Source organism: Phacochoerus africanus, chromosome 2 (genome assembly GCF_016906955.1).
Source record: "Phacochoerus africanus isolate WHEZ1 chromosome 2, ROS_Pafr_v1, whole genome shotgun sequence".
NCBI classification, from domain to species: Eukaryota; Metazoa; Chordata; class Mammalia; order Artiodactyla; family Suidae; genus Phacochoerus; species Phacochoerus africanus.
The window spans coordinates 236324801-236352528 of NC_062545.1; the positions used below are offsets into that span (position 1 = coordinate 236324801).

The window sequence follows — 27728 nt, forward strand, 5'->3', positions numbered from 1 at the left end:
AGATATATTTTAGTCATTGTTATAAAGGTACCATGCCATTCACCAGCAATAACAAAAAGTTATAACCAATGAGGAAGCCTGGGTAATTCAAAGTAATGGTCTATTAAACGAAGTATTTTCATGCAATCAAAGAAAAACTTAATACTAAAGAAAATTTGCTTTCTCTTAGTAAAGCCCACAGAAAAGCACAAATGTTATCAGGTGTTAAGAAATACAGGGTAGTACTGACAAAATATAAGCCAAGGAGATTCCACTGTGGCTCAGGCAGTAACAAACCCAATTGGTATCCATAAGGATATAGGTTTGATCCCTGGCCCCGTTCAGTGTGTTAAGGATTCAGCATTGCCGAGAGTTGTAGCGTAGGTCGAAGACACGGCTCGGATCCCGTGTTGCTGTGGCTGTGGTGTAGGCCAGCAGTTACAGCTCCGATTAGACCCCCAGCCTGGGAACTTCCATATGCTGTGGGTGTGGCCCTAAAAAGACAAAAAAAAAAAAAAAAAGTCAGAAAATGATTAATGTAATGTATAGACCAAACTGGCAAAAAGTAGCAAACAAGTCATTTATTATAATGGAACTCTGAAGTGAGACCTCAGGTAGTCTAAAATCTAAATCTGATTTGTATTGGACCCTTCTGCAAATATAACCCTTTACACCTATCACCAAACATCTAAGCTCTGAGTCTTTTGCCCCAGGTTCTCTAGCGTCGTATCAATATACTGCCCTCCGCTACCTATACAATTAGCCATAACTAGTATAAGCAGGTTACAACAAAAGTCATGCAGCACTATGGAGTCTAGATCACTCACTACTAAATGACTTTTCGACACAGGCCTCATACAGAGCAACTCAGAATTGTATCATTGGCAAAGCTGCAAATTTCTGCAGGTCATGGACTTTTTTGACTAGCTTATACCAGTTGATGCCATATATCAAAGTACTTGTGTGGAACACTGGCTCTGAGTAAAAGATAAGGGACAAATATGTGCAAAAAAGGCTTGGGCTGGGGTGGGGGAGATCACAATCTGAGTGCTGAGGATGTTATTACGGTACAAGGTATGGACCAGTTTGAGAACCTCTGGCAAAATATCCAATCCTAGGCTCTTGCTTCCAGAATCCTAATATAGCAAGAGAGAGCGTGGATTCTGGGGTTAGATATCTCCAGGCTCTGTCACTAATTCTGACGTTGAGCAACTCACTTAAGAACTCAGATGCTTCAGATTCTTCATATATGAAATGGAAAGACGGTACCAAACTCAGAGGGTTGTGCTGAAAGTTAAACAAAACAAGCCACATAGAAGCAGAGCATGCCTGGCACTAACTTGAAATGTTGCTCAAGAAATGTTCCCTGTTGTTAGCCACAGGCTCAACCCCAGTCAGCAGGAGGCAGAGATTCACAATCAAAACCTTCACACAGCCTGCACACCAGCCAGAGGTGCACATTTCTTCCTCCAGGAGCAACAGGGAGAGGCCTAATTCGCCTTCTACTCTCATACTGTTCCTGAAAAAGCATCTATCCTCAGACTCAGGGACATACAAGGATACTGCCAGCTGCAATGTTTATGACCCCGAGACCAGAGCCATCTGGCTTGGCTTGCTCTCCTTGTGAATATGGTTTTAGTTAGGTTTGAGTCAAGAGTCCTCACTCCATCAGCCAGTCATGTGATCTCATCTGCAGGGTTTCAATGAGATGCCCGCAACATTTCTTCCACTTTTACCTTGGACCTTTATCACTACACTGCTCACTGTGGAAGAGGACGAAATCTGCCTTAAGGCCTAATCTGAGCCTGAATATATTACCAGAATGGCATCCAAATAGGTAGTTTGTGCCACCAAAATTGTTACACTCGTTATTTTAGCGGGACACGCTACCAAATTTGCAAGGCCCGGGACAAAACACAAATGCAAGCCCTGGCTCAAAAAATGAGAATCTGAATATGGCTGAGAGCAGAGCATTAAACCAAGGGCGAGACAGGGTCATTGCTGCTGTGCGCACTGTGCAGCATGAAGGCGGCCCTGCATTTTGTATCCCCTCTCATAAGTAACTACAGTAGAAAGCCCAAAATTTAATACTGAGTCTGGCAGATACATAATTTACAGCTCTAGAGGGAAACAGTATCCAACACTGTTAGAATCTATCCTCTTGATACTATTATTTTAAGGGATGTGAAATTATCCGTAAGGTCTGAGAGTCCTTTGTATACTCACTTAGAAGGTGAGTAAGGAAGCAAACAAATATTTCCCCTCTTTTGTTTACTTACATAGTGGCTGGAATCCTTATCGTCCACCTTTCTTTTTTTGATGTCATTGGCAAACTCAGGTCCATTTCTGCGTTTATCTGTGCTTCTCAGACTGTCTGGGACCAAGAGGGAATTACTCTGTAAGACAAAAAAAAAAAAAAAATCAAAGATTTCTTCCCAGGTATCTCCGTACACATGAAAAGCCAATCTGGGTGTGATACCTGTTTTAAAAAGGTGATGCCTATGCAGCCTTTCATTCCATTTAATTCATCTCATCTGAAGATTTTGATAGCAAACATTTATAGAGACTTAAGCACTTAAAAGGGAGACCATGACTATGTAATCACACCATCCAAAGCCTGGTGGAGCCTGCAGGCCCTACTCACTTAAAAAGTTCTTCTGTTCTGTTTGTCGTTAGAGAAATGGGAGCTTGCTGTTTATATGTGGCTGTGTTTTTATTCTTTCCCACCGAGACTTCCTGGTCAGAAATATGAATGGCCTATAAGCAAAAACCCTGAGATCACTCTATTAGACATATTCTGTGGTTATAAGAGTCAATGTGTGCCTCTCTGAAAAGACACAAAGAGAACGGGTGGGATTAACAGCATGGCTTCCGAAAAGGCAAATCACATTTTCCACAGCAACAATGAAGGAACTCTTTTGAATTCTTTTAATTTATTGTTGAAAATAAGATTTGGTGTTCCTTGCCAAGAGTCCTGAAATTTAAGACCCAAAGCAGGAATTCCAGCAGGCCAGCTCCCACATACAAAAGCAGGAACAAGGACTAATCTTTTCCACAAACCACACAGGATACTTTCATTCACATGCGCTGAGTATGAACTGTTGACCCAAGGAAAACAGGCATTTTAGATATTTGAGGGTCACATGACACAATCTGACATCCCTTCAATTCCCACCTCCCCTCCAGCTAAAGCATCAGAACAAGTTACAAAGAGTTCTTTTAAGTGCATGATTAGCATATGCAAGGGGGCAATTTGTTCAGTGATGTGTTACTGCCTTGAACAATGCTGAACGAGCTGTGCAAAACTTCCTTTCTCAAAGCCCAGATAACCCCAATTTCTGAAAGACATTTGGAGAACTAAGGCAGCGATGTCCAGGGCCAACAGACAATGATGTTACCTTTCTCTGCCACTATTTAAAATTGAAGGAAATCTTTTAAGTTAGACCACCTCTAAGGCAACAGTAGGCACCAGGAGCAAATTTTTAATGGTACAGTTTTAGAGGCCTCGGATGGGTCTTCATTCCTAACCTGCCTGAGCACATCAGCCAGGAGTCTGGTTCTCAAAACTCCCCCGTGACAACCGTGGACCCCACCATGGGAACATTCTCAGCTCAACCACATGCAGGAGGAAATCAAAAGTGGGAACCAGAAGCCCTTCTGATGCCTCCTTGCCCACTTCAGAGGCTGCCTCTGATTGGAGCTGAGCTTTCATTCATGACCATTCAAGCTCCACAAATGCCAGGAGGCTTACTACATAAAAGCAGGGGGCAGGGTCCAATGCAATTCAATATGGAGAAGCTCAGAAAAATGTCTCTAGCACAATGTGGGGCTGAAAGGTGAGCTGGCGGGACCCCTGAACTAATTACCTTGGTAAATGTCTGCTGAAAACTAAGCCCTCTGACCCAGTGCTAACATGCTGGGGAGGGGAGCAGCATCTGGCATGCACTTGGGAAAAGTGTCCAAACACACCTGTCTATGTTCTAGATTCTATCAGCCCCAAAGTTTCCACCTCCAGACTCAGACCAGATGCATTAAGGGCAGGTCCGTATCCTACCCACTCAACTTGACATCTACCCAGGTACCCAGCAGAACATACCACTGCAATTTCCCTGAGGCCCCCTGTGTAGCCCTCCTGCTGAAAAGAGCACTAGGCATCCATACCACTGAGTCAATCAAAGAGAGCTTTTTAATAATCGGATTTTTTTTTTTTTGTCTTTTTTCTATTTCTTGGGCCACTCCCTCGGCACATGGAGGTTCCCAGACTAGGGGTCTAATTGGAGCTGTAGCCACCGGCCTACGCCAGAGCCACAGCAACTCAGGATCCAAGCCGCATCTGCAACCTACACCACAGCTCATGGCAACGCCGGATTGTTAACCCACTGAGCAAGGGCAGGGATCGAAACTGCAACCTCATGGTTCCTAGTCGGATTTGCTAACCACTGTGCCACGACGGGAACTCCAATAATCGGATTTTTTTAAAATGTCAACTGGCATTATGAACATAAAAGTAAATGACACACCTCTTAGGAACAATGCAATTTGTTAGAAACAGTAACATTTCTCCGTCTGGACCTGTAAGCCTGTCACACTTTGAGGTCTCTGCCATCTCCAAGTTAAACGTTAAATTCCTGCTTGAGCTGCTTAAGTGAGGCCCATCAACTGAAAGGGTTTTGAAAAGCTTCGAAATTTCTCTAAATTTGGACTGGGCTGGTAATTAGCACCCCTGCTTATCTGAAAATTGGCTCCATTCAGATGGAAGACTGAGTCAAGTTATGAAACAAAAGGTCTCATCATACCTTTGATGCTGTAAAACTGATTCAAAACAAGGCAGGAAAGAGTGTGGGCTGCCAAGGCCTGGGAGAGCCATGGTCTGGAGCCAGGGGGTGCCTCACGCATAATGCAGCCCAAGGAACCACTTTCTTTCCCCCTTGTTCCCACGAACCCCGTTTGCTGCTTGTAACTGCCCCTGACATTTTCCAGCCCTGACATTGCTTTTACTGTTGTTCTTGATTTAAGCAAACAGTTTCAGCTTAATGAATTTCACTCACCGTTGGCAACAACAGTTTTGGTTAACTACTACCTAAGTGACCCTCATCTTCACTGTTCCCTCATTTGCTCCCTAGAAACCCCAAAGTGACTTCATGATCACATTCTTGAATGTCTCATGATACCTAAGTCTTCTTCCCACAGGCTGTGTTTTGTCCTCATGTACCATCTTATGTTCCTCAGGGCTCAGAAGTGGAATACAGTCATTCTGATGGTCATTCTGAGCCATTTTACACATATTTTAAGAATGAAGAACTTATACCTGGGTACTGACTGAATATCCTTTGGATCCTTTAAAATCTAGGGTTCTATCTTGATTTGTCAGATTTGAACGAGGATAAGACAGAATCATGCTTAACGTTAAAATTTAATATTTAGCCAATATTTAAGAAGAGTGTTTGCAAAAGAATAAAACTGAGGACGCTTCGCTTTAAGTTACTGAAAAAGTTATGCTTTCTAAACACACAAGATAATTAGAACCAAGCCTCTGAAGAGGCCAAAGCAACCTTAACACATACTCATCCTTTTCATCCACTTCATTTTATCTAGAAGATGAACAGAGTGGGGAGGCGATTTGCTGAAAGTCAAAAAGCACTAACCATTAAGTCAAAGTGCCTCCACTCCCAGAAGTGATTTTTTAAAAAAAAATTATTGAAGTAAAATAAAATTTGCTTTACAAGGTTTATTTCTGCTATACAGCAAAGTGCCTCAGTTATACAAATACATTCTTTTTCATATTCCTTTCCATTATGGTTTATCACAGGATACTGAATATAGTTCCCTGAGCTATACAGTAGGACCTTGTTGTTTACCCATTCTATATATAATAATTTGCATCTGCTAATCCGAAACTCCCAATCCAACCCTCCCCCACCCCTCTTGCCCTTGACAACCACAAATCTGTTCCCACAAGAGTGGTTTTCAAACTTGGTTTATGTACATCAAACACTAGTACCCAAATACTTGCCCCATAAATACTTCTCACTTAAAAGTCACACTGGCTCCGTACTTAACCTATTGCACTGTTAAGCTCAATTTTAATGTGACATAATAATGCCTAAGACATGCTTTCTGATTCCCCTCACCTCCTGATCACAGACACACAAACTCACATATACACACACGCACGCCCTGATTTACTTGGTTATATGCCCACCATAACAAAACTGTGAACACATTATAAAAAACAACAACGACCTTTTACAGCCTATTTTTAAATGACCTGAAAATATCCCCAAATTCCTAGCTTTCCACTCATAAACCAAGATTCACACTAAATAAGACCCTGACATAGAACAAAAAAAAAGCCAGGAACCCACAACACCAGTTTCATGCCACGTCAACCACTGCGAATAGTGGTTCCAAAGACCTATTTGCTGTTGCAGGCTTCTCTTCCCACAGTCCATATTTTGAAAGATATTTATCTACCAAACAGCATTCATCAAGTAAAATTCACTTTTCAAATATTTATTTGCCAAATAAATATTTAACTGTGAATCAGAGTTTTTAATCAGCATGGGAACTAGTGTTACCACACTGACTGATATACTCTAACTCTAGCCAAGGAATTCTAATTCTAGCCAAGATGTTTTATTTCACCTTGCAGCTGGTAAAATTTAATTATCTGCCAGAATTTTTCAAACACTGTAATTATTGGGCAGACTTCTACTACAAATGTTCCGAGAACCAGGATTTCTAGACTGTATGTAAGTTTTCCTTTGTTTAAAATTTTTAAGAACCAAACAAAATCATCTTATTTACCTTATGTCTTCTGCAAGAACTCAAAATAGAAGTTTTATACAGCCCACGGGGAATATTAAAAGTCTGAGCAAATCAAGATCTAAAAACACATTATGTTTTCAAAACAAGCTAAAATTTGCAAACCATGATGATTTTCTGCACCTTACAAGTTGCACACACTCAAGTTGACTTGAGAGCCAAGTCAAACGATAAAGAGAGGCAGACTGGACAAGTCTCTAAAGAAAACAAGATCCCCCAGAATGTTCAGTGCCAGAGACAGAGTGTCTAAAAGACCCGTCAGCCCAACTGGCATGCTTTCCTCTCCATCTTTAAAGAGACTGCACATGAAATGAGTACATGAGGTGTAAGAACAGAGAAAATGTATGAACCATGAGAAGGGACTTCTCCCTCCTAAAATCTGGAACTGTTTGAGAACCAAAGACCTCAGTGAGCATCTTCACTAACAGGCAAATGGTTCACTACAATTACCCTGTGCTTCTGGTCACTTCTCTCTCACACTACCAGTGATGTGATGATTAAGAAACATTATGAGAGTGAGCAAAAAAGCTACTCAGAAGAGCAAAGGAAACGTAGGAGGTCTTGCAATATTGCAATCAGTGTGCACTCCTTGAGTGGTCAGATCCAGAGCACAAATTTCCCAATTGGGTGAACCACGTTTTATAAAAACACACACCAGAGCCATTCCCTGCTGTAGCTGAGGGGGCACAAGTTAACTAAAGGCGGTAGTGTTTGAACCTAGTGGGCAGAAGTGGACAATACATTCTCTTAAAATAAAGCAAAAATAAACATCCAAACACTAGTATTGAACCTTCATATAAGAACTTACAATGTCAGCAGAATGGCCTTTTGCACTTCAAGGAGCAGTCGGTCAAATCAAAAGAAAACACCAAGATTTGGACGTTGTGTTGCCTTTATTCTGACAGTTCTAGACAATGATAATTCTATTTCATGTTCTGAATACCCACCCACATAAGACCAAGATAGGGAGACTCAGCTGCTTCCATATGAATAAAAAGCAGTCTTTACAGCCTTGTTCCAAGAATTTTACTTTTCTTGAGCAATTTAACAGGAATGGTTGTGCATGTATACTGAGGTGTTTTCAAAAGGTAAACTCCAGAATGTACAAAAGAATGCGAATTTACATCGTCAGTGCTACCAGAACACTTTATAAGAGCCTTCATGTTTCCTTCAACTATCCTGAGACCTCAAAGCAATTCTTCTGCCAACCAAGCCTAAACCTGGAAGCCACCAGCAGCAAATGTGAAAAGAAAACCCACTCATGGAGAGAGCAAAAGCTAGATGGCCTTGCCTAATGTGAAAATAATGCACATTATTCAAACAGATTTCTTCAGCTGCCATGCTGACTCCCCTGGGGACGGTCTCCTCCTCACAGGAAAAGTGTTTGTGTCAGAGGTACAGATTGGAAACTCATGACACCTCATTTATCCTCAGTTACACCACGGCGGTGGGAACCTAATTTGCTAGCGCACTCTACACTGACAATTAACTTCTCGGTGAACATTAAAACAATTAGGTAGCGACGCACCCCATCACATCTGTGTACCTTCCCATCCGCACCTGGTCCCAATTAAGCCATCACCCTGTGTGGGACTTGGTGCTGCAGTCCAGTTGGTCATTCGCATGTTCTGCCTGACACTTCGACAAATGCATTTTTAACCCATAAAACTAACGGGATTCCCCACCTGTCAAGGGTGAAAAGTGGAGGCAAGTGGAGATGTGTGGAAATGTGGAAATCGCATCTCGGAAGCCCAAGCGGTGAAGTGAGTCTAAAGGGTACAAGTCTATTTTTCATATGGTTTAAGGGCTAAATATGGGCGAGGGGGCGGGGGGACCAAAAAACACAAAAAACTGTGTGTACTTGCACCTCAGTCTAGGAACTCGGCACTGTTGGATGCAGAGTGGTGACTCAGGAGGGCTCTCAGAATGAAACGTGGCCATAGCCACATAAGACCCAGTGAGTATTGGAGCTGGAAGAAGTGCTAAACCAGGCAATTCCTTTAGCATCACTCCCTCTATCCACAGCTTGCCCTTCCACCTTCCTGCTCCAGACAAAAACGAAGTAAAACCAACAAAAATTTATTATAGAAATATTTTTTCTTTTTCTTTTTTGGCCGCCCTGTGGCATATGGAGTTTCTGGGCCAGGGATCAGATCTGAGCTGCAGTCCTAAGCAACACTGGATCCTTAATCCACTGTGGGCGGGCCAGGGATCAAACCTGCATCCCAGCACTCCCAAGTTGCTGGCGATCCAGTTGCACCACAGTGGGAACTCCTAAAAATAATTTTTAAGTGACCTCATAACACCTTCATTCGCCTCATTCCTTGGTCACAGCAAAAATCAAATCTGTACTTCAAACCTTTTTTAAAAGCATATTTGACACGCTCTTAGCTGTTCCTGTCCCTCTTCATTCTCCAGCCCCTGAAGAGGTGCTTCCACTGCAAGAAAAGCCCCTCAAACTAGAAAGCGCTGCATCAGGACTTGACTGTGGTGTTTGGATGTCTGACAGCCCTCACATTCACCTCTCTTCATCGGAAAGACCAAGATACAAAGTTCATTGCTTACTATATCCTAGAGGGAATGCTGAAAATGATCATGGGGCCTAAGTGGAAAAATATGTTCTTAAAATCTGCTCCAAAAGTCAGGCATTAAGTTTTCTAATTATGGAACATAAAGTGAAGCCTAAAAAAGGTTTTGGAGGGAGAAATTAGCCTCTACCAGTTTTTTTTGTTTAAAGATGCCCTATGATCGCTGAGCTCACAGTGAGACCTGAACTTTTCTTCAGTCACTCATGTCCAACACCCAGCAGTGAGCACACACTCCCACCTGGCACAGGTACACACCACTCCTGACCAGCGAGAAACCGCCAGGGACACCACTCCTGACCAGCGAGAAACCGCCAGGGATTTCCTTCCTTCACCTTTCTCGTGGCAATGACACTAGTCTTCCCAGTGGATGTTTCTCTTAAGCACAGCATCTTAAACTCTGCCAGAAGAAAAACTACTGAAGCCACTGCTTAAGAAAACAGTGTTTCCCACTGTGCCTTAGTATTTTGAGATGTCAGGTGGGACTCATCTCAGTTTTATCCTTGGCTTCCAGGCAATTCCTTGACATAAGTCAGGTCAAGATAACCTGATAAACATTTAGGTGAAAACACCTCCTCCTAGTCCCTGTTTCCCCTTGATGAACATGAGTTATCATGAGACTCATGAGGACCAGCCACCCAGTCACATGGGCCCTCATCTCCAGAAGAGCCTCATGCCTTGTTTAAAAGGGGAAGGAAACCACAAATAACTATGCTGAGGTGACTAATGATGCATTTACTGTTGTCTGGTTACCCTGAAGGTAGAAGTGGGAAGGATATTCCTAAAGGCTTGCTGTGATATATCTGAGGACTTCCCATGTATGGTCCCTAAAGCCACACCATCTGAGGCATGACCATTTTATAGAAGAGAAGGTTCAAAAGGATGAGAATTCTTGTTGGTGCAGCCACAATCCCACTGGGGTCTGCCTTTGTCCAAAACCTATGTTCTTTCTATCACCTCCTCCCTCACCCCCAAATCCATGCTGTCATAGCCCTAAAGAACCACTGGGAGACATTGTGATGTTGAAAAATACATTTTGTAAAAAGGCCAAGAGTAAAGTACTCCCCAAAGCAACGCTCACACCTTATTTCTTCCTTGCCCCCTATATTGCGGAAGGTCATCTGAGAAAAAGTGAAATGATGGGTGGTTCATAACTAGGATCTGGTCCTTCCTCTGCCAGTTAACTAGTCAAGTAGCACAGCATAAATAAAGTGATAGTTGTCTTAACTTCTTTACTTTTATTTTCTTTGGAGGCACCTGTGGCATATGGAAGCTCCCGGGCCATGGACTGAATCCCAAGCTGCAGCTGCGATGTACACACCACAGCTATGGCAACACTGGATCCTTATTAACCCACTGCGCCACAGTGGGAACTCCCATAACGACTTTTAAATATATTCTAAATGTGAACATGATCATTCTAGAGGTCCGTTACAGAGGAGAAACAGAGTTCCTCAGAAAGATACGATCTAAATCTCTACTGCATTGATGTTAATTAACTCCATGACCACAAGCAATCCAACCCCCCTTGCCCTTGGGGTCACTGAGAAAATGATAGTGACACACCCTTTTGACCACTAAAGTAGATAAAAAGTGCTTAGACTTTTCTGGGCCAGGAAACTTTAATGAAAGTTATGATCTTTCCCCAGCATTGTGCAAGAGCACTGACCCACAATACTCTGCATACAATTTTACAGGGGTTCCAGGACTTTCTCAAGTCCACGTAGGAACCCGCCCAAGACTACAGACCGTCCCTGTTCTGGAGTTTCTCCCAGACAACCCTCTCATGTCTCCTCCCTTTCCCAAATGTACGAAATAATGATCTCATGAGTGAGGTATTTCAGTGTTTTTCATTCAACAGATAATCTGACTTTGACATTAAAAGGTATCACTGCAAAATGGCAGCAAATATACACAGCGCCTCCACCAGTGCCTGACACATAGTAAGTGCTCAATAAATACATGTGAAATGAATGAGTATTTAAACATATATTCTATCCTATCTTCTTAAAAGCCATGCAACTCCTTGTCAGTTCTCTAACTCCAGGTTTTTCAAGCAGACATATTTAAAGGACATTCCCTTCAAATTTAGTGCAATTCACCTTTAAATTAACTGGAATATCTAAAGTTTTTATTACTCCTGAAGAAATAAAGGCTCTTGTTAGTTCATTTCTTAGCTGAGAAGTAGTACTCTGATAAGTAGGCTTACGTTAGGAAAAAAATTAAAAAGCTCACCAATTAGAAAAACAGTCGTCAAATCTTAATTTGAAACGAACAGCCAAAGAGCAAAATACAATCTCAAAAGTTAATAGCTTTATCATTCACCCCTTTCAGAAATAAGAAACTTAAAAATAGTGTCCGTATTTTCACTCTGTTCTTAGTACTTTCATTTCCTGGGTTTTCCATTAAGGTTCATTTGCTTTCCCACCATAAAACCTTAAATGAGCAAATGGAATAATCCGTCACTAAAAATAAATAAATATAAACTATCTAAACTATCCATGAACCAGCTTTAGATTCCCATAAAAATTCACACACACTCACATTCCCTCTAGATCTACCTAAGTCCCCTGTTTTCGTACTTGATATAAAAAATACGTTTAGTCAACAGAGAAAGAATACCGGAAGAAAAAATAAAGACTATATGCCAGCCTAGAATTTTTCATAACTTCTCGGACTTATTTATGGATTTACGGCAGAGATTCTCAGAGTTTTGCCCAAGGACCCTGAGGGTCTCTCTTTGTGGGCAGATTTTCTTCCAAGACTTAAAACAATGTATGGCAACAGAGAGAATGCAGAAACTGATGAGAATTCAGCTACCCTCTTTTAAGTCAGGTACTAAAGACATTTACAAATGTGCAAAAAAAAAAAAAACCCCAAAAAACAAAAAAAAAGCTACTCTTCCCATCACATTTTTTTTAATTTGGATAAAATTATTTTTCATTAAAAATGTGATTTAAGATAATTAAGTAGCTCTTTATCTGTTTAAGTAATCTTAAAATCTGCTTTATTTCTAACCCAGAAAATTTTCATAATACATGACCCACATATACAAAAGTTCTGTGGGGCCATCAATAACTTTGAGGGTATAAAGATTCTGAGACCATAAGGTTTGAAAATCACTGCCCTGTAATGACTGCACTTAACCCCACTGAATGAAAACAAAACACAGCAGTACAGAGCAATCATTTTTTACCTGTCAAGTAAAATTCAACTTCTTAATTCAAACCTTTTCACTAAATAGATAAGCACTCTAATATTTTGGGTGCTGACAGTACACATTTCTTTACCCACTGTGTCTCCTATTTAATTTTACACAAAGTTGGAAGAGCTCATTAATTCTATATAACTGTAGCAAACTCCCACTTATATGGACAGTGAACAATTTAATTCCTCTCAATAGACTGATTTAAGTGTTTGGGTTACAAATTAGTGCAGTTCCCCCATTTCATATCATCACCATGCGTTTTCTGCAATAATGTGGCAGGAAACTCAGTATATATACTTACTAGGAAAATATGCATCGACATAATCATTAAGACGTGCCAAAAATTTGGTGTGTAAAAGGAGACATGGAAATAACACATTAAGTAACCATGTATTTTATATCATTTTATAGATTGGTTTCAGCAATGTATTTATGACATTTTGACTTGAAAGTTCACTGACTACTAGGTCAACACAGACTTACTAACCGCTGGACTTAAAAAAAATCCATAGCCTAAAATTCAAGAACTATTTTGTACTTCCTGAAGGGTACAGTTCATCCTCCTTCGTCCATCCCACCCTCCCTTCCTCCAGTCTCAAAGAGGAGATTATTAATATACTCAGAAACACAAACACACCGAGTTATGGAAAAATGTCTCCACAAGCTTAACAGTACAAATTCTACTCATTCCTGCCAGTGGCATTTCAGAGAGGCACACACTTGGTATCCCTTCCACAACTGCCTAGAACTCTTGCTGAAACTTCCTATAGTCTTGTATCTTCTAGTATTTTTGTTGCTTTTCCTTGGTCCTTTGAGAAAGGGTTTGTGACACATATGCCCACATTTCCCTTACTATAGATGCCTTTCCTACATTAACTTATATACAGTGAACACTCCATAAATACACAGTGACTTAACGTCAAACAGTAGTACTGAGAACAAAAAGTTGAACTAAAGTCTCAAACCTAGAATAAATTTGATAAAATTAAAACAAGCAGCAGACTAAAGGCCCTGGGCACACCCATTATCATCTTCTGCCATCTCTGTTCTCTAGTCCAGGGCTAGGGTTTTTAACATAAGATGACAGTCTATGGGGCCACTGAGGCAGCAAACCAGAAAGGTCACCTCCATATATCAATTTACTCAGGTCTGTGAGTAGGATATTTTAATCCCTAACTCCAATTTTTTCTCCCCCTTTTCTCCTCCCAACATTTTCCAAAGACAACTTAGAATTTTGAATTGCAAAGATTTACATATCTGCCCCCAAACTTGTAAAAAAGTATCAGAATGATTTAAAAATTCAGTATCCCATTTTCTAACCATATTTAGATTAAAGATGATCGAAATACTGACATTTGTTCAGAAAGAAAGAAAAGGAGACAAAAATTACAAGTTATCTTAGTTGAAAAGGGGCCAATTCCTCACTCTATTTGCTCCACAACGTTTGAATCCATTTTAGAGAGAGTAGCTGTCCCCACAAATAACTGGTAGATCTGTGTATAGGTCAAACGTACATTACATAAGATGGGTAAGATTTAGGCCGGTGAAAAATGAACTCGATAAACACAGAGCCCCGAATTCTGAATTTCCTTGTTTTTGAGAGCTGACTCAGACACCCAGTTCTTTGGACTAAAATAAAGTTCAAGTTCACACTTCAAGGACATTTATGAAAAGAAAACTAGATATAGAAACCTAGCAACTAAGATGCTCTGCAGAGCATAAGGAAAAGTTTAGGTAGAAATAACATACCAATTTCACATATGGATTGTGACCTCTTGCCTGTAGACTTGACTAAGATAAAAAAAAATTAATCCTCTATTGAACTACAGGCACACCTGGACTCAAAGTGCAATGATAAACATATTTTTTAAATGGGTCTGTGGCACATAGGGATCAAACTGTATTTTCAGGTCAATAATCATCACAGCAAACAGCTTTGTCTCCAAATCATGTCCCTCTCACTTGATGGAAGTTTTATAAAAAGGATGGGGAGCGGGGTGGGGGTGGGGAACAGTCATATTAAAAAAGAAGAAGAAAGAAAAAGAAAACAAAACACAACAGTAGCTAAGGGACAGGAGAATGTACGTGGTCTGTGGCTGTGTTAAAGAAGGGCAGCTGGGGGTGCACTGCGGGGGTGGGGGTGGGAGGGAGACGCGTTTATGTGCAGCAGGCGTCAGGGTACTTACTGTGCCCGGTTCTCTGTCTGCTCCCGAGGTTACCAAGAAACGCACAGACATGCCCGTTCAGACACAGAGGCAAGAACAGAAATAAAAAAAAGGGGGGAATAATTAGAACACAAGCCCCAAACAGTTTTAAAAATGGCTTTTATTTATATAAGTCATTGCACATTCCTAATACAGTGATTTCCTGAAAATTACAGTATTTTGTAAACATAAGATTTACAGCTTAACCATACACAAAAGCCTATTTTTTAAAAATTTCTTGACAGAATAAATTACTTTTTTTTTCAAAAAATTAGTCAAGTGCAATTTTGCCCAATATTTAATGCATACTAGAATTAAAGCCTATGAAACTAAGTAGTAACAGATGCAATTATCAAACCTTTCATTTGAACACATTCACTTTCAAATTTAACTTCTTATTTCGCCCCATTTAACAACATTACTTTCTTTGAAAATTACCCAATTAAGCAGTTAACAGTTTTCCATAATATGGTACAGGCCACTGGCATTAACGAGGCAGTTGCCAAGATGTCAAGATGCCTGCAATCTAAAGAGATCGAGAAATCTACAGATGCCCACGTTAAACCCTGAAAACCTCCAGGGTGAACTGTGTTTCAGTGGCCAAGCTTTGCGACAGTTCCTCTTAGCTCATTGTTTGCTCTCTGTATGGGTTGGGGCTCTCTTTAGCGGTGCACAAACTTTGCAGCACTGTAAGAGTGTTAGGACAAGGTCCTAATCTGGCTTGCCCGGCCTCTCACCTCTGTGGTGCTCTGCATCGTGGTGCTTCTTGTCATCTTTAATTGCCAAGTGAGACTGCCCACTCAGAGCACTAGACAGCGCCAGGAGGCCGGCACTGCCGCCGAGGGGTGGGATTCCAGGAGGCTGAAGTCCCGAAGGGTGAGGGGTGAGGGGCACTGGAGGTCCGTGGCCGTGAGAAAGATGCTGGGCTTGCAACTGCTGCTGCTGTCCGTGGTGGTGGTGGTGAGAGGGGGAGAGGAAGGAGGGGAGAGTGGGGGAGGGGAGCGGCATCCGGGGGTGAAAGTAGACATGACGACATGACGTGAGAGGATGGAAGACACAGACCAGGAGGTTGGACACACACACACACCCACACACCCACACACATACATACACCAAGGGAACGAAGAGAGACAGAGGGAGAAGAGGGAGAAAAAAAGATGTGGTTAGCACTTTCAGTCCATCAAAAGCTTTCATCTGCTCAGTTACCTGCTATCATATCATCATCTCAAAATATAATCCTCAGAGTGACATTGTCACATTCTGCCTAACTCACCCCCCGAGAGTGAAGCTGTGGATTATGAGCAAGTCTAGATAAGTTAGTCAGTTCCATCTCTAAGCGCCTCCAGGAATGAAATGCAGTGTGTCACTGAATCTAAAATGTCACCGATGTAAGACGAATCCTGATTTCAGAAAGGTGAAAATGGGAGAGGCACAGATACGCATCCTACAACACAGTAACTTTATTTTCAACCAGTCACCAGTAACTCAGTGACTCCGATTCACCCCAGCATTCTTTCTTTCTTCCTTTTTTTTTTTTTTTTTTGCTTTTGAGGGCCATACCTGTGGCATATGGAAGTTCCCAAGCTAGGGGTCAAAGTGGAGCTACAATTGCCTCTCTATGCCACAGCCACAGCAATGCAGGATCCAAGCCAAGTCTGCAACCTACACCACAGCTCATGGCAACACCGGATCCTTAACCCACTGATGGAGGCCAGGGATTGAACCTACGTCCTCATGGTTGCTAGACGGGTTTGTTAACCACTGAGCCACAACGGGAACTCCTAGAGATTATCTTTCATTAACAGAACTTGGAAGGCAGGAAGAACTAGCATCCCTCTTCCACTTGTGCGTCCTCAACCTTATGGAGCCCTCACAGAACTGAGGGAGTACTGTTACTCCCATTTCACAGAAGGAACCAGGGCTCAAAGCCTTGAGTGTCTCCCACCAGGTGGGAGGGGAGTGGAGTCAACACAGGAAGAAGGAGCCCCATGGCTGTGCACTAGTCACTGTACCACACACACACGGAGGCCTCAGGGAGCCATGCAAGCCACAGCTGGAAGAAACCTTCCTGGCAAAACTTTTTATCCCCTCTTTTCTCCTGAGCTCCATGCCCCAAACCCACCCCCTTCCACGTCACAGAGGAAACCATCGGGATGCAGAGGCCAAGAACCTTGCCGAGAACGCTCTCACCAGCCATGTGGGACTCCAACCACGATGACCGAGTTCCCTTCCCAAATGCCGTCTCCTCTGTGGTTTAACCCATTGCAGACCTTGTAAATCTGTTCACATCAAAAAGCATTGTTGCGCTCATATATTATATTTAAGACAAGTTGTCGGAAATGAAAAAGTATCCAAGAAAAAGTATCCCTGGACCATAAATCTGGCCACGTTTCAGCTGTCCAACATAAAACTCGTTTTTGATGAGACAGTAAAAACGATTAAAGCTCAATTTCTAAGGTGTAATGTTAGGAAATTCTTAAGATTCTGATTTGTGCTCACTTCTCTGGGACTCAATTACTCGTTTTATTTATCACCCCCTTGCATGATATATATTAGATCTTCACACCAGCGTGTGGGTGATTTCCACACCGACCACTGATCTTTAATTGAATCTTAAACATGCTTCTGGCCCTTAAGAGCAAGAGAAAACAGCACGTAAAAGGCAGACATCAGTGTCCACACTCATTTTACAGTAGATTTTCAACCTAGTATCTTTTAAAAAATCTTTAGGCGCCAACCTTCTCTTTAAACTTCCATTCCTTCTGAAGAGAGTATAGTTCTAATTAGAGGAGAAAATGGAAAAGAAGGTGAGGTCAGAGCGAGCAGCATCAAGAGTATTCTTGGAAAGTATTTATAAACTACTCATTCTCCACTTACGATCATAATAACAATTTCCTTTCGCATAACATCACCTTCCTGTCATCCCAGAGACACTAATTCTTGCTCTGTCACCTTTTAAGAGCTCAGCAATAGCCAGACATAAAACTGAAGGAGCTGGCAGTGGCATCACGGTCCACTAGGCATGCTCATTAGCACTTAATTAGGAACTAGACACCTGCCATAAGAAATGTGCTTGGAGAAGGATGAGGAACAGGTCTGCCCTACCAGCGATTACTATCATTACTCTGAGAGTAAGAGCTATGTCCGGCTTCAGGGTTGGGGAAAGGCAGTGATGCATACACAAGTGGGTGCAGCGGGGTAATTAAGCACGGCACTGATTAAACCAAGATGAGAGAGGCTAAGCAGGGGAAGGAATTTAACTACATGGTGGAGGATACCACCCTATCCACCCTTCCTCACATCTAGTCCCATCCCCCTGCCAATGGAGTCCTCAGAAGATGACTCCAGACCTGGGATTATTTATGTCAGAGCCAAGGCAGTCTCAGGTGATATTGGGATATGCTGGAAGAGAGCTGATTTTCTGCCAAACCCAGGATGGTTTTTAGAAAGAGGAACAGGAAAGCATTCTCTGATGTACTGTTGAAAAGAAACACTGAGCTTATAAAATAAAAGGGATTTGCCACACCTGTGAAGCAGGCGTGAAGAGAGAAACCCAACATTTAGGCAAAGAGCTCTCAACAGGGCTATCCAACAGCCTAACTGGCCATGGGTAACACCCACTGCTACCCTGCTCTAGCTTTCCAGGCCCCTTGAAGAGATAGCTCACTGTCTATTATTAGAGCCAATTGGGTTCTTCCATCCTTAGCTTAGCCATCTTGAAAGCTCCTTCTTCCTCCTTTTTTAAAAAAGCAAAATCCTATCAGAATGAGAGGAGTGTTAACTAAGTATTGACAGGATGAATCAGCTATGAAGATGCTATAGACCCAGAAAACGTGGATAGTGCTGCCTGACATGCGACTTCTTTAGCCTGCCAGGCAGTGCTCCCAGGTAATATTTGTAGCTTCACTACCTGGCCTCAGCTCAGAACACCGGAGGGAGGGAGGGTGGGCATCACAGCTCCCATTTCACAGATGAGTGGCTTGCCGTGGGGCTCACAGCCAAAGCAATGACTGCAAACCTTTTGTTCCCTGAAACAGGAGAAATCCTATGGCCCCAGAGCGCCTTGTTCACAAGGAGTCTGTTACAGACCTAGTGTTCTCAAGCAAAGGGAAGGACAAGGGCGATGTCTTTCTCCACCAAAAAGACCTCGTGTTTCTCCCTTCCCTGGTAAGGAGACACTCTTGCAAGAATGCACACCCAGAGACAGTCCACCCTTCACCACCAGACATTTACGGGGAAATAAAATCATCTTCACGATGTGGTCTCATCAGCAGTGACAGATGAGGATTTGTTCAAAAGATTTACAATTCACAAGGTGCCATCTCTCCAGTCCCCACTTCCCAATTCCCTGAATTGGAGAAAGGAAAATACCTTTTGCTCTCCCTCTCTTCCAAGGAAGCCAATGAAGAATCAAGCCTAAACCGAGAGAGCTCTGGCTTCTCTCAGCAGATAAAATATTTTCTAAAATGAATAGAGGGCCCACATACAGAAGACTGAAACAACTGACTCCACAGGGGTTGCCCCATGTGTCAATCTTGTACCCATCACCTTCACCAAAGAAATATGAATGCTACTTTAAAAATGCACCTTAGGACAAGAGATCCTGCCGCTGTTATATAGCCAGCAACACCTCAAAAAACCTAACGGCTCTGCCGATGAGCAGACTCTACATGCATCAGTCCTCCACAGATCCAAACCTGTCCATAGCACTGCAGAAACTATAAAATGTTTCATGACAGCAAGGCTGGGAAAATTCAACCTTCTACCCATTCATTAGCTTGTACCAATTAGTAAACTTTTTTTTTTTTTTTGCCATTTTTAAGGGCCGCACCTGTGGCTTATGGATGTTCCCAGGTTAGGGGTTGAATCAGAGCTACAGGTGTCGGCCTACGCCAGAGCCACAGCAACGCAGGATCCGAGCTGCATCTGCGACCTACACCACAGCTCACAGCAACACTGGATCCTTAACCCACTGAGCAAGGCTGGGCATCAAACCCTTGTCCTCATGTATCCTAGTCAGGTTCAGTACCACTGAGCCACAATGGGAAATCCTAGAAAACTTTTTTTTTTAAAGTTAATGCTCATAGATTTATATACCACAGAACACAAAAGCAAAATAGTTCATGAAGCTATCAGAAAAGGCCTTTTTGATGAACAGTGGTGGTTTGTGGCAGTATGTATCAACCTAGACTCAAAGAAAGCAACTGCGACACCCCTTTCCCCAACCCAGGGACATCTAGCAACATCAAGAGACATTTACAATTGTCACAACTAGGAGGGAAAGAGGAGGAGAAGTGCTACTGGCATTTAATGGGTAGAGGCAGGTATGCTGTTAAACACCCTACAATGCACACAGGACAACCCCCAGGACAGAGAATGAGCAAGCCCAGAATGTCAACAGTGCTGAGGCTGACAGATTTTGGTCTACATCTAAGCTGGAATTCTGTCCCATTGTATTAGAACCCATGTTCTTATACGCCAAAGGACTTGCCAAAGTGTTGCTTAAAAATACTCCCAGATGGCAGCTATACCTCCAATTTGACCCCTAGCCTGAGAACTTCCATATGCTGCAGGTATAGCACTGAGAAGCAAAAAAAAAAAAAAAACCCAAACAAACAAAAAAATGAAAAATATTCCCAGAAATACTTTTCAAGGGAGTTCCAGCTGTGGTGCAGTGGGTTAAGAATCTCACTTCAGTGGCTCAGGCCACTGCAGAGGTACAGGTGTGATCCCTGGCCAAGTGCAGTGGGTTAAGGATCTGGCATTGCTGCAGCTCTGGCATAGGTCATAGCTGTGGCTCAGATTCAATCCCTGGTCCAAGAACTTCCATACGCTGCGAGTGCAGCCATAAAAAAAAATACTTTTCGGGGAGTTCCTGTCGTGGCTCAGTGGTTAACAAATCCAACTAGGAACCATGAGGTTGCAGCTTTGATCCCTGGCCTTGATCAATGGGTTAAGGATCCGGCATTGCCGTGAGCTGTGGTGTAAGTCGCAGGCGAGGCTCAGATCCCGGGTTGCTGTGGCTGTGGCATAGGCTGGAGGCCACAGCTCTGATTAGACCCCTAGCCTGGGAACCTCCGTAGGCTGTGGGTGCGGCCCTAGAAATGACAAAAAAAGACCAAAAAAAAAAATTAAAAAGTACTTTTCAATATTCGACTCTTCATTGTCCCTTCCCCATCAAGTACCTTGTTAAAATTCAAAAAACTGGAGATCCCGTCGTGGCGCAGTGGTTAACGAATCCGACTAGGAACCATGAGGTTGCGGGTTTGGTCCCTGCCCTTGCTCAGTGGGTTAAGGATCCGGCGTTGCCGTGAGCTGTGGTGTAGGTTGCAGACGTGGCTCGGATCCTGCATTGCTGTGGCTCTGGCTTAGGCCGGTGGCTACAGCTCCGATTCAACCCCTAGCCTGGGAACCTCCATATGCCGCCGGAGCGGCCCAAGAAATAGCAACAACAACAACAACAACAAAAAAAGACAAAAAAAAAAGACAAAAAAAATTCAAAAAACTGACTGAGCATCTTCTTCCCAATGTTGACCCCACTAACAATTCAAAATAAAACAAACAAAAACTTCATTATTTTACAAAACAATTTGGGAAAGAGCTACACCGGGAACTTTTACATACTGATCTGCTGCCTCAAAGGTGATCTGGCAAAAGTTCAGGTTGAGGGATAAGGAAATAAACGCATTTGTTCTTACCTCAACAATTCGAAGAGGCTGAGAATGAGACAAGTAAAACAAACACCAAACCCTGAGTTAATGATACTGAAAACCCACAAGGAATAAAATAACCTCATCCATGTCAAACAACAGCCATGCATTTAGAATTTTAATTCACATTTTTACCTAGCGCAGACTGGGTCAATTATGTTGCTATAATGAACCTGACTTTGCTATTTATTCAGAGCTCTAATATAATAGGGCAGTGGTTTCTACATTTTTGTTTCTAAAACAGGTGGAGCACATGGTTTACCACCAAAGAGCAGCCTATATAAGTGGAAAGGACACCCAGAATAAAAACGAAGGCCAACATCCCCCTCATGCCCACTAGATGCCAAGGTCCTTATCACCCACCACTGAATCAACTGGAATTTCTGAAATTTAACCCACTTTATCTAACCTTTGGGAAAACTATGTCACACAGATCACAACTCAACCCAACGAGAACTAAAACCATGCCCCAAAATAGCATCTCTAATGCTAAAAGCATGACCTTACGTGACATTCATAGCACTTGATATTTAAATACTTTTAAATGGAGAGGGGGAAAAAAGTAAAAAGTAGCATTTGTTGACAGTTCTCTCCAAATTGCTCTTCCTTGATTTCTGCTATTTCCTCTGTTCTTTAAAACACTCAGTTCTTATCTGGGGAGAGTACAGAAAAAGAAAACTGGTACGCTACAATAAACAAGCGGGAAGAGTGGGGACGAGCTGTGTGGCAGCAGAAACATCAAGGACACGACTACAGGAGTTATCGGAAAACCTCCCATTGTGTGGATGGCCTCTCGTGTGGAGAGAGACAAGGGTGATAAACAGGCAGAAACTGCTTGCTGGGGCCAAGAATTCTCAAGCCACTTGAGGACAATAAAGAAATAAATAAAAAATAAATCCACCAAAAAGACCCCATCTCATCGGGGAAGTGCACAGAAAACGACACACAGAAGCAAAGTGGATGGGCTGTGCGTAGGCAGGCACCAGGATGAAGGCCACCAATTCTGAAAAGCATCTAAACTCCTCTTTCCTCCTTCTGAATTTCACCTAACCCACATAGGCCCACTCATGCTGCATCATCACCCTGACTTATTCATCCCCACCTGCTCAGGATGCCTGTTTTGGTTGTGACGTAAAGGCCTGAATTAGACTAGGTTTTAACCATGTTTACTTAGGTAGATCCACTTGCAAAACCACGGATGGTTTCAATGAAAAGATGCTCAGCATCACCAGCCATTAGAGACACACAAATTAAAACCACAAACGAAGCAGCAGAGGACACCCACTAGGACAGCTAGAATCCAAACAATGGACAGTAAGTGCTGGATAAGAAGAGAAACTGGCATTCTCAGCCCCTGCTAAGGGGAACGTAACATGGGAGAGCCACTGGTTGTGCAAAATGTTAAACAAAGTGACCAAACGACTCAGAGATTCCATTCCTAGATGTAAATAACCAGATAAAAGAAAACATGTCCACACAAAAGTATGTATGCAAATGTTCACAGCAATATCATTCCTAATAGCCAAAAGGTGGAAATAACTTAAATGACCATCAACTGATGAATGGATAAAAAAATGCAGGAGTTCACATGGTGGCTCAGCTGTCACAAACCTGACTACTTTGATCCCTGGCCTTGCTCAGTGGGCAGAAGGATCCGGTGTTGCTGTGAGCTGTGGTATAGGTTGCAGATGCAGCTCAGATCTTGTGTTGCTGTGGCTGTGGTGTAGGCTGGCAGCTGCAGCTCTGATTTGACCCCCAGCCTGGGAACTTCATATGCTGTGGGTGCAGAACTTAAAAAACAAAACAAGGGAGTTCCCATCGTGGCGCAGTGGTTAACAAATCTGACTAGGAACCATGAGATTGTGGGTTCGATCCCTGGCCTCGCTCAGTGGGTTAAGGGTCCAGCACTGCCGTGAGCTGTGGTGTAGGTCAACAGGTCACAGGTGCATCTGGGATCTGGTGTTGCTATGGCTGTCGAGTAGGACGGTGGCTGCAGTTCCAATTCAACCCCTAGCCCAGGAACTTCCATGTGGCAGGTGCAGTCATTAAAAAATAATTAAAAAACAAAACAAAACAAATGTGGTATATTGATGCAATGGAATACTGATCAAAAAGAAGGACTGAAATACTTGCTGCAATGTGAATAAACCCTGAAAACATTATACCAAGTGAAATAAGCCAGACACCAAAGGACACATATTATTTGATGCCATTTATATGAAATGTTCAGAACAGGCAACTCCAGAGAGATAGGAAGATTAGCAGTTGCCAGGGGTTTGAGAGGAGGGGGCAGGAGGTTTGACTGCTAATATGGGTTTCTTTTTGGAGTGATAAAAATGTTCTCAAATTAGCAGTAATGGCTGTGCAAGTCTGTGAATATACTAAAAACCTGTGAGTTGTATGCTTTATTTTGTTTAAGTTTTATTAAATAGAGTTAATTTACAATGTTGTGATAATGTCTGCTGTACAGCAAAGTGACTCAGCCAAACATATACACATATCCATTCCCTTTCAGGTTCTCCTTCCATATAGATTATCACAGAATATTGGGCAAAGGAGTGCTATACAGTGTGAGTTGTGTGCTTTTAAGCGGGTGAATGATAAAGTAATGATAAAGTAAATCACATTAATTTTAAAAACTGCATAGATCTAATTTCTAAAACAAGATACTCTACTTTCTATTCTGAAGAAATTTTTTCTCCCACTAAAAAGAGGGAAAATATTATAATGACTTCTAAGAAATCCAAGTAAAAATCATATGAAAATGCATGGGGGTGGGGGCTGAACAAGTAAACAACGCTTCAGCAAGTTTCCTAGTAACTAAAGAGCACACTGCCTATACAGAGGAACCCAGATGCAGAAGCCAAGCTCTGCGTTTGTCAGAGATACCTAGTTATACTCTCAGTTAAAAAACTAGCTTGAACTAAGGAAGGAGGATGCATAAAAAACTTCTCTGCAGTACTGCTTAATCCCTTTGGAAAATTAATAAAAGGGCTGGACTACTGGAATTTAGGTGGCAGGTATGTCACTACATAGAAGCTGGGAGAGCTGGAAGATCCATGTTTGTTGTCATCATTTTATTTACTCCATTTGATAGCAGGCTATGTATTATTCTCCAAGGGCGAATTTGTTTTATAAAGAAACTTACAGCTGGGTTATTGATGGGCTTTCCAGGGATTAACCACATACTCATAAGAATAAGAGGCTAACCTCATCCTCTTAAACTTCACACACTACAATCCTATAGATGGCTGACAGCTATGGCCTGGAGGAGAAAAATAATCCAACGTTTTTTTTTGCTAATCCTTAAACCAATCATCTCATGCAACAACAGGGAGGCCTTTAGGTCTACAACTCAATCTGTTAAGGACATAAAGGCTCCTATGGACCCATTGCGAGTTTGTATTCACAGCCATCCCCTACACAAACATAGTAGGGAGACACCACTCTACACCTTTTTTATTTCATATTACGTTGTTTTAAAGTATAGAGACTTACCAATTTCCCTATGAAACAGAAATAGACACATCTGACCAATAACTGGACCCCAAAGGCCTTGACAGAAATTATATTCATGGAAAGTAATTAAGACCCCATTCAAATAAATGAGAAAGGACAACAACCTTGCTGACATTAACCCCAAATTTCCCCCGAGTTTCCAAAGTTGACAGCATTGCTGTGGGGAGTTGTTTAAATTTTCTTATATCCAACAGTTAGTATCAAGGCAGCTCTCAGAAATCTAGCATTTCGTGGTAAAGAAGGACAAGCCCCACTGGTCACCCAGCCATCTCTTCTTCTTCCTCTTCTCTCCTTCCTATTCTATCACAAGGACCCCTGCCACCTCTTGGTGCCAGCCAAAGGCCTGGTTCCCTTTCCTCTTTACGTTGAGAAAGGAAGCCAATGATGATGCCTTGTCCACACATTTTTGCTTCTCAAATCTCTCTCCATCTGTTCCTCAAACTTAACTTTTCCCCCCTGGTTTTGATCTTTTAAGTTTGTTCATCAAAAGTTAAATGGCAGTGCTTTTGTGCTGCTGTGTCCTTATTAAAAGTCATTCAAGCACAACAACTTAATAGCAGGAGCAGAGCATCTGGCTGGGTCTAATCTCAAACACAGACATTCATGTTAACCACCATGAAAAGACAAAGGAGGAGGTGACCTGCTGCTCAGAGCAACAGCCCCTCGCAGGGGCTTGGCCAGTTGGACCCAGAGATCTGCTACAGGCATTGAGAGAAACCACGTAGCCAAAACCACAGTTCAGGGAGATAGGACCATGTGCTGGGTGAAGGCTACCAGCCAAGGGCTTACCCCCACAAAAGCCTTGTGAGCTAAGTGGTATGATCCATCTGTAGACTAATGCTAACAGAAGTTAACTGACTGTATGAGGTCACAAAGCTAAAAAGTAGCAGTGTCCCAACCAAGTCATTCTTATCCCAGGTCCACACTTTGTCCAAGGTAACACAATGCAAACAGTCTTAGAAAGATGAGCTACTAGGTTAGAAACAGATATACAACCATGCGACTGTTTTCTTTAAAAAAAGAAAATTGCACTTTGCTAATTATTCTTTTACTTTCTAATCAAAAAGCAACCATGCTTCTTCAGGAGGTAGGACCACTTGGCTGAAAAGAAACACAAGGGGCCTTTCTGGGGTGGTGGGAACCATCTGTACCCTGAGAGTAGTGTGGGCTACAGGATGTGTGCATGGGCCAATGATCCTTAAGACCTGTGCACTTCACCCGTGAATTACACGTCAATTTTTAAAAAATCATGTGTGCACAGGTGTCTATATCTACATTATATATATTAGTTACATGTGATATAAACCCAGTGAAAAGGTAATACTAATTATCTGGAATCCCAATCTTGATTTAAAATCAATTGTTTAGTATCACAGCAGGCAGAAGAGAGCTCTTAGCTCCCAACTCCCCAAACACTACAATGGGGCGTGATCTTAGAGTCCTTCGGTCAATCTTCCTCACCTTCAGGTAGCCATTAGCTATTCCACAAATAAAATGTTCTCTCCATCAATAATCTACTTTGTTTTCAGCATGTGAGGTAGCGCTCCAAATTAAAAAAAAAACACAAAAAACTTTGAGAAATGCTGCTTAAATTGTGGAGGCTGATGTTTAAAAAGAAAAAAAAAATTCAAGTTCAAATAAATAAGTTCTCTTCCCACAATGAACTTGTTTTCTAAAGTACAAGTGAGCATGTACCAAATCAAATAAACTGCGCCTATTTAGATCTCTGCATTATTAAATACTTTTTATCGTTACAAGAACATAACATGTTTGACAGCAAAAGAGCTTAAAAAAGCAAAATTCAAAAAAGTTAGGTTGCGGTTATCATTCTGCCAATTATCAAATTTGCCATCAGTCAAAGCTGTTAGAAAAAAAAAGCATTAACAAAAAACATTTAGAGTTTCTCCAAATATCAAATATCTAAGAAGCTTATCTTTCTTAAATAACAGTAATCTATTTAAGCTGAAGGCAGGTGCTGTTGTGGAAAGTGGAAAAAGATTTAAAATTCAGTATTTTCTCCCAGATATAAGAGGACTAAGTTTCTATGCAGTGAGAAATGGGCACCATTAGTTCATGCTAACAAAAACGAAAAATAAATAAATAAATAAATAACCTCTCTCTTCCTACTAAAAGAGCATCCACAGAGTCCCAGGATATAGCTGAGCTTACCTAGAAGCTTGGTGTCCTTGAGAAGATTTAACTTTTTCCAGGTTTGCTAAAGAGAAATATCTTTAGCCCTGTCAAGCAAGCAGTAAGCTCCTTGATTGTACCTTAAAGGGAATGAGAATGTTTCGGCTCATTTGCATTTTAAAGGGTACTCTTTCATGATCTTTCACACTTGTAATAGATGTCTAAACCGTTAAATTACTATTTCTTTTCTTAGCCTGAAAGTCGATGCAGACGAAGAGCATGGCCTCTCCCATTGTTCTTTACCCTAAGTCGGTCCCTGAACAATACTGACAGCTGCTATCAAACGGGGGCAGCATTTACTCAGCGCGCAGCTGCTGCTTGTAGGAACAGACAGCCTCCCGGAGCCTCCTCCCCTCTGGGGAGACAGGTTGACACACTGCATGTTCAATGAAGGGGTGCAAAGGTCCACTGAATTGTCAACCCAATTTTATGCTACTTCGATTTTCCAGGACGAGCACAATTCCTTTCAAGCAAAAATCAAGCATATGCCAGAGCATGAAACTTACGG

The 27728-nt window shown here is 42.1% G+C and overlaps 1 protein-coding gene across 6 annotated transcripts in view; it reads right to left on the minus strand.

Annotated features, from left to right (window-relative positions):
* LOC125120087 (transducin-like enhancer protein 1) overlaps positions 1-27728 on the minus strand; it is a 92345-nt gene that overhangs the window by 31120 nt on the left and 33497 nt on the right. For 3 of the 6 annotated variants that reach the window (XM_047767824.1, XM_047767822.1, XM_047767826.1), the window contains 3 exons: positions 15539-15743; positions 14784-14800; positions 2259-2375 (listed from right to left, as the gene is read on the minus strand). In XM_047767824.1, coding sequence (XP_047623780.1) covers positions 2259-2375; positions 14784-14800; positions 15539-15743 — 339 coding nt within the window. The remainder of the gene's footprint in view (positions 1-2258; positions 2376-14783; positions 14801-15538; positions 15744-27728) is intronic. The other 3 variants (XM_047767825.1, XM_047767823.1, XM_047767827.1) reach the window with 2 other exon arrangements.